The following is a 17134-nucleotide window of genomic DNA, read 5'->3' on the forward strand; positions in this document are numbered from 1 at the left end:
TATGCAGAGGGGGAAATTGTTAGTGGGTTGGTTAGTTGCCATTTCTGTCTCGAAGTGAGGCTCTGGGTTTGCGTAATCTCCCCGGATGGGTTGTGGGGGCATTTCTGCACCTTCTGTCCTGATCTGGCCTTGTCCGGTATACACAGTCCATTTCACATCTGGCCTCCACTTCCATCAACTTCCTTCATAACCTTATCTGCCTTCTAAGAAATGGGCAATGACAGAGACAGCAGTGTGGATAAAGGCGGCACAGAAAGGAGTGGGGGAAACGGGACAGAGAATGATGGCATGGAACTCTCTGATGCAGAACTTATTTGAAGAAAGAGAAGACAGTGAAGAAGAACATCCGGGAGGGGGGGAGGAGCAGTGAAGGACAGTCATTTGATAAGCCCCCAGAACAGAAAGGCGTGAAAAGTAAACACTAAAACGGCCATGAGAAATGAGGAGGTCCAAAAGACTTGATCCCCCACCCACTCTGAGGCGAAAACGTGAAAGGACATCTATGCCGAGTGCCATACGGCCAGTTATGTTGTTGGTTAAATGTTATATGTTTTGTTTGTTTTTTGTAATGTTATTAAAAATCAATAAAGAGTTTAAAAAAAAAAACCTTATCTGCCTTCCTTTTCCACTCATATGACGAGTGTACCTGCTAAAGTCCACAGCTCAGTTCGAGTGTGGTGATTGCTAACATTTAGACAACTCTACAGCATTTTCGTACATGGTAGCAATTATGGGACGAGTGACAATGTTGGCTGGGATTGGCTGGGGTTGTTGATTCTGTCTTAAAGGGTGTTGCTTGTGTTATATTTGACTTGGTGTTACCTGTCTAGTTGTGGTGGGAGTCTTAGTCGGTGCAGGGTGTTGTCAGTGTCCTCTTAAGTTTAGTCATCCTTTTTCCTTTCTGAGTTTTGGTTTTCAGTTTGAGTCTGTGGTGTTGAAGAGCCAGGTTTTTAGTAATTTCCTGAATTTTAGGTGATCGGTGGTGTTTCTTATTTCTTTTGGGATGTTGTTCCAGGTTTTGGCGGCTAGGTGGTAGAAGGAGGTGCCTCCAAGTCTTTTCTTGAGATATGGTTTTAGTTCCAGGCAGATTTCGTTGCTTCACCTGATGTCATGATGCCTACCCCCGGGCATCCGGATCGAATCCATCAGCCCCGGGAGCAGGCATCCAGATATTTATCAAAACCCCAACAGCCACGGCTGGGGGCTGTTTGGGTTCAGTCGTGGCGCCTTAGGCGCCAGGCTCATAATAGGAATCAGTCCTGGCACCATAGGTGCCAGGCTCATAGACATTACTTACCTGATGCAGACCATGCTGCAACTGAATCCAAGCCAACGTGAGGCTTAGATGGGACTATTTTGTTACAGGGACTATTTTTTACTCGGGTGTGGTTCTGGGGAACTTCTTACCTGGAACTACTTTGGAGGCTATTTAAACCACGCCCGATCAGCAGCACACGCTTTGCGTTATTCTGCATTCTGCAGCGTAACGCTCACCGTGCCTGCAAGCCTGCATCCAGTCTTCTGCCACGCCCGCCTCGAATCCGGAGCTCCTAGGAAAAGGGGAAAAGAAGGAGAAAAGGTTAGATAATGAACATCGTTTTTATTCCTTACCTGATTCCGGACCCAGCACGTCTCCGAGCCTGGAAAGAACATTATTCCAACACGTGTCGCATCGCCAGCTGCACCGCCGCGTTATACTCACCAGTCCACAGCATCTTTCAACTCGGCGCTCTCTCCATCTTTTTCGTTGTTGAACTCCAGCATCTGGGGAAAACCAAAGAAACAACAAGGTGAGCCCGGAAGCCGACAAATATCATCACTTACCATAGACTTACCTGATTTATCACCTGAGGCATTACCCTTTAACATGCCACATCTTCATGTGCCGCACCTATAAAGGGAGAGAAAACAACAAATTAAACCCAGGCAACTTTACCGGACAGTGTTGGGAAATACAGACTCTTACCCAAACGCCATCAGCTACCTCCAGGCAATATTCTTTTGGACCCAGTGCAATTCTAAAAAGGGAATGGAACAAGAGTGAACATCAGACATATTGAACTCTTTTGAACTTTATAAGCCCCCGAGTCAATAGCCGGAACTCCTCCAGTACCTTCAAGCCAGTGAAGTAACTGGTATCTACGCGCCCCTGCATGCCACGCAGGATGGAGAGCTCATCATTTAAATACATAAGATGAGCTTACTAAAAGGAAATATCGGAGGTGACTAGTGGGGAGATCGGGAGCAGCGGGGGGTCCTTGCTAAAATCCACGGGTTGCTAAATCCCTTTCTCCACTTGCAGGAGAATACTTCTTCGGGTCAAGCAGACGAAACGAGGCGGGCCAGTCCAAACAGTCATCTCTGCACTACGCATCACGTTGGTGGAGACCGCAGCTGACCGGGTACGACCGACGCCCCTGTGGGAACCAGGTGAGCGTAACACCTGAGGAGTCTCGTTGGCTTGCAGATTGTTATTTTCTTTTGTAGGATTTCTGATCCTTGTCCACTGATTGCCCTGTGCGTTATACACATTGTTTTGAAGGTGATTCAATGTTTTACTGGGAGCCAGTGTAGTGTTTTTAGGGCAGGAGTGATGTGGTCTCTTCTGGATAGTTTGAGGAGTAGTCTGGCTTTTGGTATTTTGAATCCATTGTAGTTTCTTCAGGAGGTATTCTGGTATTCCGAGGTAGAGGCTATTTGCTTAGTCGATTCTTGACATGATGAGGGCGACGACTGTAAGTGTTTTGTGCGTGAAGGAGAGGAAAAGTAGGATTCTTCTTGCCGTGTGGAGGAGGAAAAAGCATTTCTTGACTGTTGCATTTATTTGTGGTTCTAAGGTTAGGGTGTTGTCCATCAGGACTACCAGATATTTTACTACCTTAGATGGTGTTGGTGCGGTTCCCATATCCGTTGGCCATGGAATGTAGGTGTTGATCTCTTGGTATTTGGATATAATCATGATTTCTGTCTTTCCTGGGTGGATTTTCAGGTTGTTGGCATTCATCCAGTTAAAGGCTTCTTTTAGACATTCGATTAGGGTTGAGTGATCGGCTTGAGTGTCTTCGATTTTGTAGATGATTTGAGTGTCATCTGCGTAGTTGTAGCATGTAATGTTGTATTTTTTGAAGATTCTGATTACTGGAGTCTGGTAGATGTTGAAGTTCAGTGGTGATAGTGAGGACCCTGGTGGTACTCCACAGTCGTTAACTCGTGGGGTGGATTTGAAGGGTTTTATCCATACGGTTTCTGTTCTGTCTGCTAGGAATGATTTAATCCAGCGTATTGCCATGTCCGTTACGCCTATGTCTTCTAGTCTTTTGGTCAGGATGTCATGGTTAACTGTGTCGAAGGCTGCGGAGAGGTCGAGCAGAATCAGGGCTGAGGTTGTGTTGCAGTCTGCGTAGTTTTGAGGTCGTCCAAGATGGATAGTAGTGCTGTTAATGTTCCTTTTGCGGGTCTGAAACCGACTTGTGCTTGGCCTGACAGGTGGTGTTTTTCTACATGTTCTTGGGTTAGTTTGTACATGTAGGTTTCGAGGGGTTTTGCTGGTTAGGGTATGTTTGAAATCGGCCTGTAGTTGGAGAGGTCTTCTACGTCGCCACATATATGCTGATTTGAATGCTCTTGGTACAGTTCCTGTTGCTAGTGAGAGATTTATGAGATTTCTGTAATATTCTGATGGCGTTCCTTGTGCGAGGATTGATTTGTAGATGTCAGGGGGACAGGGATCCATGGGTGATCCTGCTTTCTTGCTGTGTTTTACCAGCAAGATGAATGCCTCTGCTAATATTTCAGGAAAGTTTTGGAGTTTGTGCTGTGACTCACTGTTAGGTCCGGTTGGTAGAATGTTGTGGTTGGTTGGTCTGTTTTGTATGATTTGTCGGATGTCGTTGATTTTGTTCTTGAAGTGGCCTGCCAGGTCATTGCAAAGTTTCTGAGGGGGTTGGGGTGTTGTCGCAGCCTGGTGGGTTTCTCAATTCTTTAATGATGTTGAACATTTATTATTGTGTGTTTGCTGGCATTGGTGATTCTGTCATCATAATGCCTTCTCTTTGCCTTTTGTATTTCTTCCTTGTATGCACAGATTTGTTTCTGGAACAGTATTTTTTTGTCTGGGTGGTATTCTTTCCTCCATTCCAGTTCCATCTTCTTGTTGTCCTTTTTCATGGTGCTTAGTAATGGGGTGAACCATTTTGCCATTGCTCTTTTTTTTGATGGGCTGAATGGTTTTTCCGGGGGGCGATCTTATCAATTGTATCAGCAATCCATTTGTGTAGTAGCTCCGCTTTCCCGTCTAGGTCAGTCAGCTCTAGTTCTATAGTTGAGGGTTTGTTCATCTCCACTTGTTCGAATAGGTTGCTTGCTTTGACGCCTTTGCAGTTTCTTTTTGTGGTGGTTGTGAGTTTGGGGGGTAGGATGCAGACTTGAGTTGGTAGTCTGATCACGAATGGGATTATGAGATGGTCGCTCCACAATATTTGTATTGGCGGTGCCGTGGTGATGAGTTTTTCCTTGACAAAGATTGCGTTGAGGGTGTGTCCTGCCGAGTGTGTTGCCCCTTTGACCAGCTGTCATAGTTTCATGGTTGTAAATTGTCCAATCAGTGAGTTTTGGGAGTTGGCGTGACTTTCTTAAAACCAGATGTTGAAGTCGCCCAGGATGATTAAATCTTCGTGCTTGATGGCTATGTTGGTGATGCTTCTATGAAGTTATCGACGAAGGTTGCAACGTATTTCGGTGGTCTGTACACCAGGATGAATGTGATGTTGGTTTTTGGGCTTGCTGTTAGGTGTATGACCATGGTTTCACAGTTGATGTTAAGAGGTTCGTCTGTTTTTATTTTCAGGTGTCTTTTGAATGCTATTGCGATGCCTCCTCCATTTTCATTTTTCCTGTTTATTTGAAGGCATTTGAAGTTGGCTGGGAGGCAGCTTTGGAGTGTGATTTTGTAGTTGCCGTCCAGCCATGTTTCTGTGATGAATAGGACATCAATGCCGTTGTCATCGAGTAGGTCAAAGATCTCTGTTGAATGTTTTAACATGGAACTTGTGTTTATTAGATTGCAGTGGAGTTTGAAGGTGTATTTTGGTTTGGGCTTCCTTGTTGGGGTCGTCTTCTGATCGGTATTGAGGTTTCCTTTCTGGTCGATCTCTAGTTGAGGTGTTGGTACAGGTGCGTCTGTGCCGTCGAAAAGTTCTTCTAGGTTCTGTCTTGTGTTTTTGTTTTCATCAGGTTATTCTTCCATGAGTTGTGGGTGTTGAGTGGAAGTTCCTCTTGTTTTGGTGATGTAAGGTGTTATTGCGTCGATATAGCGATCCTTCCCTACTTGTATGGCCTAAATGCGCTTTTTTCTTGGGTTGGAACGCCCTTGGTGACCGTAGTCGATGTGGATGGAAATTCTAGGGAGTTAGCTTAGGAGATGCATGTGTGCATGTTGCTGTTCTAAGACTTGGGTGGCTGACAAGGCTCGACTAAGCGGCCCAGGAGAGGTCAGACACATGGGTGGGTGCTGTTGAGGGTTTGAGATTGAATTGCTATTGTTGGGAGGGACCATGTGAGGCCACCTATGCCGGGTTCCTTTCCGATGGTAATCGTTGTATGCTAGTGGCAGAGGTTTTGAGGTACGTCAGGTGTTTCAGCCTGGACCGCTATGTGTGAAGCTAGACCGGATGTGCTTAGCCGTAGCCGTATTCTATCGTGCATGGATGCTTGGCCGTGCCTGCAGTCTGTGTCCACACTAGTGGTGTGAAATATACGTACCGTAGGTTGCTTATTGTCCAGGTCTAGGATTGAGAGTCCTATACCAATGGGCCTAGGTTTCATCCTGTAGCAGGTATGCGCATATAATAAACAAAGATGGAGCCTAAACCTGGATTTGAGGATCCTGTGTAGTGGGAGAAAGGCCTATGTTTCACAGTGCAGTAAGTTTAAGCATATGGTAAACAAAGACAGAGGCTACGCCATACAGACAAGGATATGAAAGACATAGACATATGAGTCTATAAAGGAGCCCTCCCTTTAACACATGGGGAGACTGTTCGGTGTTGGCCTAAATAATGAGTGATAATGGATCTGTGCTTATGCTATGTCCTACTCACCATCTATGCTTGCTATGAAAAGATGGGTAAGCTCATGAGAATGTTTGCCTGGTTTGAAAACGATGGTCGGTGCGTGTGTCCAGCTATATCATCTGAAGTTATAAGAGTAACTGGTACTTGCAACTTCTAAATAAAGAAGATTGCATTTGTAGACACAGCCTGTGACCTATTCTGTGAAGTACGAACTTTGGATAAAAGAGAGACCTATGTAGAGCTCTTGTCCTGTGAATCCTCCTTCTCATCCATAAGATCAGTGTCATTATCTCTCCAAAACACTCTAAACTCCTTCCCTTTTAAGGTTACTGCTGATGCCTTAGGTGCAGAAAAGTCATGTAGCCTTTGGCGTGTAGTGGAAAGAAGGGCATGCATGCTGCGCCTTGGAACACTGGGTACTATTGTCTTTAATCTCAGTGGGAGCCAATATACACTTGTTGTCACAAAGTGGCTGTAGACTTGTACTTGAAATATTCTCAGCAGTGAATAATCGTGAGCACATACTCGACCCTCGACAGGATGCACAGACTAATACTGTCTGAAAATGGCCTCTGCAGGAATTGCAATGCATCAATACAAGATAGATTAAGGATTGCCCAAAAGGTATAGTTTTGGGCAGATTTGATTGTGAGAATACATTTTAGTACCGGAATGTGATCTGCCCATGAACCCCGAGATGCATCTTTACCAACGGCTTGCCAATTTAGGCTCTGATAAGCCAGGTTGGTGAAATCTGGAAAAAAACAGAAATCCTACATTTCTGGAAGTGCAAGATGAAACCGAAGGATGACATGTGAATTGCGTTCTCGCCACACAAATCCAAACAGGAGATGATTATAGAGATGACTTTTATGGATATGATCGATCTGGGGCCCATTTGAAGAAATGTATAATAGAATACTCAGTCCTGGGTAACCACTGTCATCCACTACCCGACGTGATGGAACACGAGTGACTGAGCATTACCTCTGTTCTCCTTCCCTTCCTCCACCAGCTTCCCTTACCACATAGACTATTTTTTTCTTGACTATCTCCCTGGTGTGACTTTTGTGATCGTCCGAAATGTGCATGGTAAGAAGCAAAGGCTAATGTTCTAACTGTTAACTGTTAAACAATTGGTTCTGCAACTGTTAATAGCATACTCACAAATATACGACATTGTTTTCTTTTCAGAAGAAAACATTGTTTAACATTAAAAAAAAAGCAGCGTGAGCTTTTCTTTACTGAGAAAGCCCTATCTATTTGACTTTACCACAGCATGCATATTCTGAATCAGAGCATTCTTCACTGGTATCCCCCCATTATGCCAATCTGGCCCTGAGGAGCCCCTAACTCGAAATTGGAAGTCAGATACAACAAAAGGGTTGCCACTTACAGTTAACACTTATAGACTCTAATACCAATTATAACCAAGCAGAGTGACGTGGCACACGCCTATTGGCCAATTTCCGGGTATACAAGCCAGTTTGACTCTCTAAAACAATAAAAGGCCCGGAAATTGGCCAATGAGAGGACGAGACGGATGACTCCCCCAGTCATCGCCGCCGGATGGGCTGTCAGTGGGACACTCCTGTGATGAGAGGGAGCGGCATGCTCACTGCCCCTCCAACAGTAGGGCTCTCAACACAGAGCTACCTCTCATCACAGGAGAACCCCGTGCAGAGAGCCTCGCCTGCACCATTAAGTCTATCTGAGCGGCACTCGACAGACGAAGCCCGGCCATGTGAATCCCCTGCCCCCAACCCCTCCTCGTTACATTATGGTGGTGCCTAATATATGCTGGGCTGCACCTGGCAGACATGACCCGGCTTCACAATCCACACTGCACCACTACCATTCGCTCACTGGGCTGCACTTGGCAGACGTGGCCTTGGTGCAATATTAGCCCCGCAACTCTAACCTTATGCTGTAACTGGTTGCTTGAAACTAGCCAATTCCCAGCAACCACTCCAGGCAGATTACTTTTTGTTTTACTATCACATATTTCTCACACCAATGGACTTCATTAGAGTCACTCTCATTCTTTCCATTAAATCCCTTCTACTTGAATGGATTATCACTCCTTCTCCAAATTAACTAGCCACAGACTCTAGCCCAGTTTCATTCATACCCTAAATCAATGGCCTCCACTGTTTTAACTATCTCTATTATTTCCTACATCACTCGTCTTGCTTCAGTGTAGACTTGCTAAATATTGACCATGAAAGTCGTCATGCACTTCTTTAAAACCAGCGCTTATTTCCCACACCAATGACCGAATGCACTTCACTGGAGATTCTCTCATTCTGCACATTATAGCCCTTTCACTTCAATGGATTGTCACTTCTTTTCCTAATCATTGGTTTCAGCTCTAGTAGAGTCTCACATATTCTCCAAATCATCAATGACCTCAAACATTTTAATTGTGTCTAAAAGTGTACCCTAATAAATTGCTTTCCTACGATTTTATGGAGTATCAGTCTTAAAAAGCATAATATGGCCCATGTCAAGGGTGAATATTTTATCCAGTACTTTTCTTTTTCATTTGGATTATGGTAATTGCAGCTTTTTTTATTACATGAAAGAATGCTATAAGAAATCAAAGAAAAAACTAGAACTGGATGTATGGGCTGCATGCACCTCATACAAAGCAATTTATAGCATAGATCATATTTGGTTTCAGAAACACTTTTTACTTGGAAATGAGTTAGAAATCGTGTTTTTCAACAGTTGGTCTACATTCTCAGGTGCACTTGAAGAGCAATGTGAAAACCATGAGTTAGCTATGTGCTGACACATCTTCCAGCCATCCTTATTTCTTACCTGCATCTGAGGCTGCCGTTGTAATTCCAAAGCCTGTGCTGCTCGCTGTTGCTGTTGCTGCAGGGCATATAGCTCTTGCTGCCGTAGAAACTGTGACCGCGAGTACACAGGGAGTTGGCCCGGATGCTGGATGTGGGTGGCAGGTCCTCGTCCAGGGTACATAGGAGGCCATAGGGAAGCTTGATCCATGACATCAGCTGCAGAAAAAAAGCTGGATTGTAAATGATTGGTAGCAGGGCAGGTGGGTGATGATTCTGGCAGGACGGGCTCAGTTGGGTTAGATGCTTTGGTAAAAGAGCAGGCAAGGTTTGGTGCTGCTGGCTGGGACAAAGGCAGGCCTTGTTGGATGGGGATGATTGTCATAAGTAAAGGAGTGACTGGCTAGTGATGTCTGTTATGATGACTGAGCAGTAAAAAGAGCATAGTCTTAGTAATACTCTGAAAATGGGCAGGAAAAGCTGGGTGCCACTGCCTCATATAAATACAAGCTTGACTGAGTGCTGATTTATGATATAAGGGCAGGTGTGCATGGGTGTTTCATGGGTGTTTCTGCATGGTATATATGCAGTCCTGGATGGGTGTATATGATCGAGGGTCTATATCACTTTCAGTCCCTCCCCAGGATGTGTTGCAGATCTTTAAACAGGCCCCACTAACTAATGTCCTTACCAAGAGGGTGAGCAGCTGCATGGGGTGACGGCTCTGGGGGCAGGATGACGAGCTGAGCCGCAGGGTCCTGGGACAGCGGGAACACAGGCTGCATGGTCCCAGACATTGTGCTGGGGAACCCAGGTGGAAGGTTCTGATGCAGGGCTGGGTGCCCAATCCCTAGCAGAAGAAGAAATAATGGTAATCAATTACAGGAAACATAAGATGGCTATGTGAGCAAGGGACAAAGAGGTCAATATCTACCTGGTCACTACCTGTCAGACCTAGCACTTGCGTAATACCAGTTGACCAAAATCATATTCTCAGTCTGCAATTACTAAATCCAAAGCGTAAGCAGTCACCGATGTAACAATGTATTAATCAAAAGTCCCTGAATTCACAGTCACATTCATAGCCCACTTTCTAACGTAAAAAAAGTCTATGCTAGAATGCATACTCTACCTATGCATCCATGGTCTGCCTCTATGGCGATAATGAACTCACCATATGAATGGCCACCCATCCATATGGATGGACTGTGGGTCCGAGGAAGCCAATGTGGGTGGCCTGGGTGGGTGTGCGAAGTTGGGTCTCCACCCAGCTGGCCAGGCTGCAACGACGTGCTGCCTGCCATCATCAGGTGAGATGTCAGGTCTCCTGGGCAGCCACTGGAAGGGTGCATCCTTGAGAACTCCACCAGATCCTTGTTCTCCCTGGAAAATGAGGAGGACACCATGAGGCAATGAATAAAGTAGGATATACATTGGACTGAGGTCTGAGGGGCCTGCATGGATGTGGGGGCGGGGGGCTGGCATGGTGGTAGCTGGGGCTACAGTGGAATAATATACATGAGACAGGGAGGATGAGTCACCCATGCGTAGGGCCATGGGGAAGCATGAGTAAAGCAGATGTGGTGCCCATACCTGGGGCTAAGGATCTATGTATGAGGGGAGTAGGCAAGGTGCACATATATGGATTTGGAATCCATGCACTGAGCAAGGGCAGACGCCAATACATGGGACCTAGCACAGAATTTAAAGAGCAAAACACCCATACTGGACTTGCAAAGGGAGGACACCCACACATGGGAATAGGCGAAAGGAAGTAATACCTAGGATCGTGGAGGGCATGGCATGGTAAGATGCCCATATAATTGATTAGGATATCGGGATGAGGGGAGATAAGCGGAGCCGGCCTTGCATCAATACATAGGCTCAAGATGGAGCTGTGAATCACTCACATTTTAAATGTGGAGCAAGGCAGGTATCCATGTGATAGAGAGAGAGAGAGAGAGAGAGAGAGAGAACACGTGTGAAAGGGAAAGAGAGAGACAGGGACAAAGAGAGAAAGGGATAGAGACGGATAGGGAGAGTGGCAGCAAGGGAGTGGGACAGAGAGAGGGAGAAGGGCACGGTGAAAGAGGAGAGGAAAGGCACACATGCATATGAAGCGGGAGCAGGAATATGTAGAAAGAGGAAGGAACTCACTTTTAGAACTGGGATGGTTGAACGATGTACCTTTACATGGGAACAAGCTGGTGAGGCACTCATACATGAAACATGAATAGGTCTGAGTGTACAGACTCGATGCCAAAACATGAAACATGGTGAAGATTCACTAAGTCCAGCAAAAGATCCAGTGGTGTTAGGTAATGCATCCAGATAAGTGGCGGGAGCATGCATGAGGCAGGGGGTGTCACAACTATGCTCAGGACAGAGAAAGGGAAGAGGGAAGCACCTGTCAACACATTAGGGAAGCGTCTGAACAAGTGACATGGGCAAGTCTGAGTGAAGGAGGATAGCTGCCCGTACATAGAACTGGAGAAGACGGAACGCACCCATACAAGGGAATAGATGTAGAAAGGGACAAGATATTCATCCATGCAACAAGAAATGTGTGAACGGAGGATAGCACAGGGGCAACGCACTGGTCTTGGAAGCAAGAACACCCAGAACAAGAAGAGGTTAGAATCCTGGATCTGCGCTTAGAAACCGAACTTAGGTACGGTATTGAGCACGTTATAAAAAACAATGAAATAAATTAAAACAAGAAGTGTGACAAACCTACAGATGAGCCCAGGTTAGGAGTAAGAGTAGGGGTGAGATGGCGCCCCACACCGCACAAATCTAACATGAAAATCACCCATACACCGGAAGGTGCCGGTATAAGACTAGGGGTGAGGACTCAAAACATGGTATAGAGCATGAGAGGGAGCATCCGTCCAGGTATGCAAAGGAGCCCACCAAAGAGGGGTATCCAGAGACTAGTACCCATTTCACAAGTAGACATGGACCTCCCTATAGAGAAAGGGGAAGAGGCAACTTAGCTACCCTATCATCACAACAATAATTTATTGGGCTCAAATAGTAATTTGCAGGGAGTCATGATGTTACATTTGTCCTACTTTTATCTGTCATGGATGAGAGAGGATTGCCGTACAAAGCAGAAAATCAGTGTTCATTATTTGTCTTTAAGGACAGCCAAAGATAGGCAACTAATCCTCAATACTATCGACATTGCTAGATTCCAAAATATAATTCTGCATTTCCTATTTCTGCACAGTAAACATTTAAACATATATTTTTAGTTCTATATTCTTAAGGTGTTCCCTTATTGCAGGACTCTTCAACCTGTGCCTCTCTAGTTCTTTTAGACTATGACTCCCATCATCCCTCACCATTGACTGTGCTGGCTTGGGCTCATGGAAGATGTTGTCCAAATCATGTGGAGATCCAAAGGTTGCAGAACCCTGGTGCTGCCTTGGCTGCTCTGCTATGTTTAACAGTAGGAGAGTCAGCTGGGCTTCATGGTAACCTTTTGCCTATTTGTGGGTAGACTCCTCACACATCCTGAACACCAGAGCAGAGAGGAATCGCTTAACAGGCTCACACGTTCCGACCCGTTGGTTCTGAGTGTACAGAATATGAAGACACTTCGAAACAGCAAATGCATTTCTCCTTTGCCTAGTATTTGGTATGGCCTGAGAAGAAGAGGAGTTGATGGACAAGGAACAAGACCTCTGCATGCTTCCTTCAGTAGGGTGGGGAGATACTGATGGGATACTTGAAGTCTGGAATGGGGATCGTGAGGGTCACATTGGGTGTCCTCCAGGACAACTCAGGACTGAGATGTCCAGAAATACCCATGTGGTGTCCTGGTGGTTCCATGATGCATCCTCGACGATCATGCAACTGTCTAAAAATAACCAAGATATGCTAAGTGCCCTTCAGGTTGACACTCCGAGTCTTTCAAGTCAACGTTGTGGAATGGTGCGGGACCGATGTGGTGCCAGACAAAAGGTATCCTAGATCTATACTGGGAAGACCAGTAATGTCCCAAGGGACACCTTGCATGTTTGATGGGAAATAGGGTTTGGCCCGGTGAGACCGATAATGGGTCTAAGTGACTCTCGAGATTTCTCGCAGGACCCTAAAGGGTCATGAAGGATTGTTGTGGTATGTCAACTGACCCATAAGTGGTAATGAGTGGCCCTCAACATAATCTAAGGGAACCCTGAGGCATCATGAGGGATATAGATCTGTCCACTGAGAACCATGTAGTACCTGAGGGACATACATGTTCTATGAGGCACTTAAGGTATGCAAAAAGATATGACAAGTGAGTGCACGTGTACGCGTATAATACAATACGTTTCTGCCAGGCATCAATATGATCTTTTCTGCTGCTATTGCTCCTAATTCAGAAGACATGTGTCTCAGAGAATGAATCATGGGGATCCTATGGTTTGCTTGTGGTTTACAGAGGTAGGCAAGAGCAGGTCTGAGAAGCATTTGGGGTGTGTGAGAGGGTGGAGCAGTTGCCTGGCTACTAGACAGATTAAACTGTATGCCGTTCATAATAGCATGTCTTTCCTCATGTTAGTCCAAGTCAGCTGCTGAGCTGGCCTAGCCCTGGCACTAACGCTTTTGTCTGGATATATGATAAACTGGGAGCTCTGTGGCACAGTGAAACATGAAGCCCGACTGTACTTAAATGAAGAAATTGTCACAGATGTATACTGCTCTGAATAGTTATTATTTTGTTTCTTGTTCTATAAACTTTTCAATTTCTTTTCTGGGTTGGCACGTTTAAGCGCTCCTCTCGCACTTTCCTGTTCATATGTTTTTGTATCCTTTGTCAGTTACCCATTTTTATAGTCTTTTAACTGACAAAAAGCTCATCCAGGCTTACATAAAATACGTTTTATGACGCTCAGGATTTAAACCTATTGGATTATTTTCCTCCACATTATCAGTTACCTTTACCACCACAGGGTGGCCATATTCATTGTTTTACCAAGCCATTCTCATATATTTCTGGACTACTTAGCAGGATATACGCCTTGATAATTACCCTGGAGGTCGAAACACGTGTCGGCTGTTTGTACTTAACACATGATGTCAACATAAACATTTTGTTTACATCATCCCCAGAACTGTTGTACAGGACTCTACTTTTCTAAAGACATTTGGATTGATCTAATGAATATCTTTATAAGGATTTGCAGGTTAGACTTGACTTCACTGTACAATTTCTAGTCCCCAGACCCGACAGCCCCAAAATTAGCATAGCCCCGGATCTTTGCCAGACTTAGCAACATACTACTCCGACAATGGGTAACACCTTTCAAAAGGAAATAAAAGTGATACACATCTACACCGTAATCTTTCTTTTGACTCTATTATTCTGAATTTGCATGAGTGATCCACTAGAGTCTTAGATTTTAGAAACGTCATTGGTGGCTCACGCCCTTAATCCCATTAATTAAGATGGTATTTTCTTACTGTAGTAGCAGCTCTCGTCCAGCGAGGCCCAACCTTTCATCACACAGCCTACTCCTCTCGTCTTCTGCATCCAGGTCCACCACATGCATGGATCGGGAGGAATTCCCCACTATGAGCAATCCATTGGGAATTGCCAAATAGTGTAGAGGTAGAGAGGGTAGGAATGGACAAAGAAATGAGAATCGATTAAAATCTGGGATGGACACTATATTTTCATTTTAAAGTTAGGAGACGATCACTGAACAACTGTGGCAAAAGAACGTAAAGCTTCAACGAACATGAGAGCAATCAAGTAATGTGGCACTGATTAATAGGTGCTGAACCACTAGAATTGTCTGGTGCCAATAAACAAGTATAACAACCATGGACAAATGCATAACAACTGAGTGAAAATGGTGGGCACAACGAACGTGACCTGTGCTAGAGAAAGAACATGCTCTGAGAAAAATGCCATGGGTAGCATAATGGATACACAGCAGAGGTGTATTAATGCTTGTAAAACATATTACAAAAATGGGACAAGATTTTTAATAGTTATGTTATTTTAGAAAATACTGGTAAATAAAACATTCAACAATGGCACGGCCTCTTGGGTGGTCGAGATTATGATCTGCCCTGTGAGAGGTTTCCTAAACCCTTTGTGTGGTTTATTAGCTTGGGCGTTAGCTTGGGTGGAGGGTCAGAATTTGCAACCTGCCATGACAACAGCGTGTGATTTGTCCTTGTGGGTGATCTCCCTCAGGATAGTACATTTTTGCATGTTTGGTCCAAATGGGGTAATTTCACTCAGGATGGTTGAGTTCTGCAAAATTGCATAACACTGCGATGCATCTGTACAGGGCAGTATGCCTAGCTCATAGTTGACAACATTACCCTTTCCAATCTGTAGGCGCTTACCCAGTATTGTTTTCTTTCTTTGCATTCTGGGATTTGTAGTTCCACTTTTCCCTTGATAAAACTCAGACTACAAGTCCCAGAATGCAAAGAAAGAAAACAGGACTGGATAAGCATCTACTGATTTGAATGGGTCATGTTGGCAACTATGATAGCTTTGCAACATTCCCTGACACCAGTCATGGATTAGTCAATGCAGGGTTATTCCAAGACACCAGAGTATCATTTGAGAGTATATGCTGGTCTTCAAGGCTAAAACAAAAGGCATTTGTGTTTACTGGTGTGTCCTGAATTGTATGCTAGCATGTGATGGGAGTGGCTCTTGATGCTTCTGATAAGGTCGGCAGATACAAAAGGGTCTTGAGCCTTGTGTGAACTATTGATACTGAAGTCCTACTTTCGCTTGTTGCAGCGGTGGAGGTCCTAGATGGAAGAACGAATAAAAAGGGACACCATTAAATGAGCATGGCAAATGTGGCACCACTGAATGTACATGATTGCACCAAACAAACATGGCACAACTGAAAAGGTTTGAAACCCCTGAACAGTTGTTGGAAGCACCACTAGTCAGCAACAGCAATGAACTAATATACTGGCACAGACAAACATGTAGAAGTTAGTTGGTTTCAACCGTTGCTTTAGCCTGATTTAAATAAAATGACCAAACGATTAAATATAAAACATTCACATTGTACAGGCATTTTTTTTAAAATCACTACTGATTTTAAATATTCACATCTGTTCTTGTTCCATTGTCTATGCGTATTTTGCGTACTCTGTGCTTTTGCAAGTTCAATTATATTGAAATCAGCACTGACATTAAATACTTGGAAATAAAAATAAAGAAATGATTGGAAAAAATTCCCTAAACCAAATTTACGTTCGGAATTAATATCTAATCAAAGCAAATATTTAACCTGCAACTCAACCCTTCAGTTTGATGCACATCTTCAAGCATTCATTTCTTTAATTTAATTTGAGATTGATGATTATAGTTTAAGTGTACTCCTTGTATGAAATACTTGTTTAAATAATAATGTTTGACTTACCATTTGGTTATACCTATATTTTGCTTTCCAATTTATATTGATTAAATGCCATTGCAAATAAGCCAACGTGAATATATAGTGTGAATTTAATAAACATTTCATTAAAAGAATGTGTGGCCTTGTGGTGGTTTATCGCCATTTAATGACCTGTGCTAGCTGTGATGAGTTTTGATTTAAATACATACTTGTCAGCCTTTTGTACTCAAAACAGCCTGCCTTTTTCAGTCTGACATCTTCACTGTTCTCTCATTTCATATATGTTTATTGCTTATAAGTAATTTGTTTACTGTTTTAACTTCTGTAGTGTGTTTATCTATATACAATTTGGAAATAAACATGTGGGCAATCCTTGTAGACACATTACTTATAGAGTCTGCCTTAACTACAGATGCACAAATACACAAAAGTGTACATACAAGTAGAAAAATGTAGAAAAAAGAGACATGCCTGAGATGTAGTGTCCTGTGTCAGCATAGTTTATATTGCTGTTGAGCATTAACAATGTATTGAAGTGTATATATATATGTAGTTATGGTTAAGTTGGTGTTTCCATAGGAAGAGCATTTTTTGGGTGGCTTATGACTTCGCTCCCTCTGGACGAATCCTCACCAAACTTTGCAAAAAAAGTATATGGCCCACTCTGAATTGTTCTGCAAGGTTTGGAGATGTTTGGTCCAGGGGGGGAAAGTTATAGTCGGGGTCCCAAAACTTTTGTTTTTTCCATAGACATAATGGGGAAAAAACTTTGCGCACGCCTACAGCCCAAACCGCTGGATGGGTTTACACCAAATTTGTGGCAGGAGCGGGGGCTTGGTCCCGAAAGCGTGCTTTTGCAAATTTGGTGTAAATCCGTCCAGTAGTTTTT

At 44.1% G+C, this 17134-nt stretch overlaps 1 protein-coding gene across 3 annotated transcripts in view; it reads right to left on the bottom strand.

Annotated features, from left to right (window-relative positions):
• Nucleotides 1-17134, bottom strand: part of BAHCC1 (BAH domain and coiled-coil containing 1) — a 683113-nt gene that overhangs the window by 346938 nt on the left and 319041 nt on the right. For all 3 annotated transcript variants that reach the window (XM_069655151.1, XM_069655152.1, XM_069655150.1), the window contains exons 6-9: nt 14327-14435; nt 10047-10255; nt 9564-9722; nt 8895-9091 (exon numbers count right to left, since the gene is read on the bottom strand). In XM_069655151.1, the coding sequence (XP_069511252.1) occupies nt 8895-9091; nt 9564-9722; nt 10047-10255; nt 14327-14435 (674 nt within the window). The remainder of the gene's footprint in view (nt 1-8894; nt 9092-9563; nt 9723-10046; nt 10256-14326; nt 14436-17134) is intronic.

Source organism: Ambystoma mexicanum, chromosome 3q (assembly GCF_040938575.1).
Source record: "Ambystoma mexicanum isolate Mex_15411 chromosome 3q, UKY_AmexF1_1, whole genome shotgun sequence".
NCBI lineage: Eukaryota > Metazoa > Chordata > Amphibia > Caudata > Ambystomatidae > Ambystoma > Ambystoma mexicanum.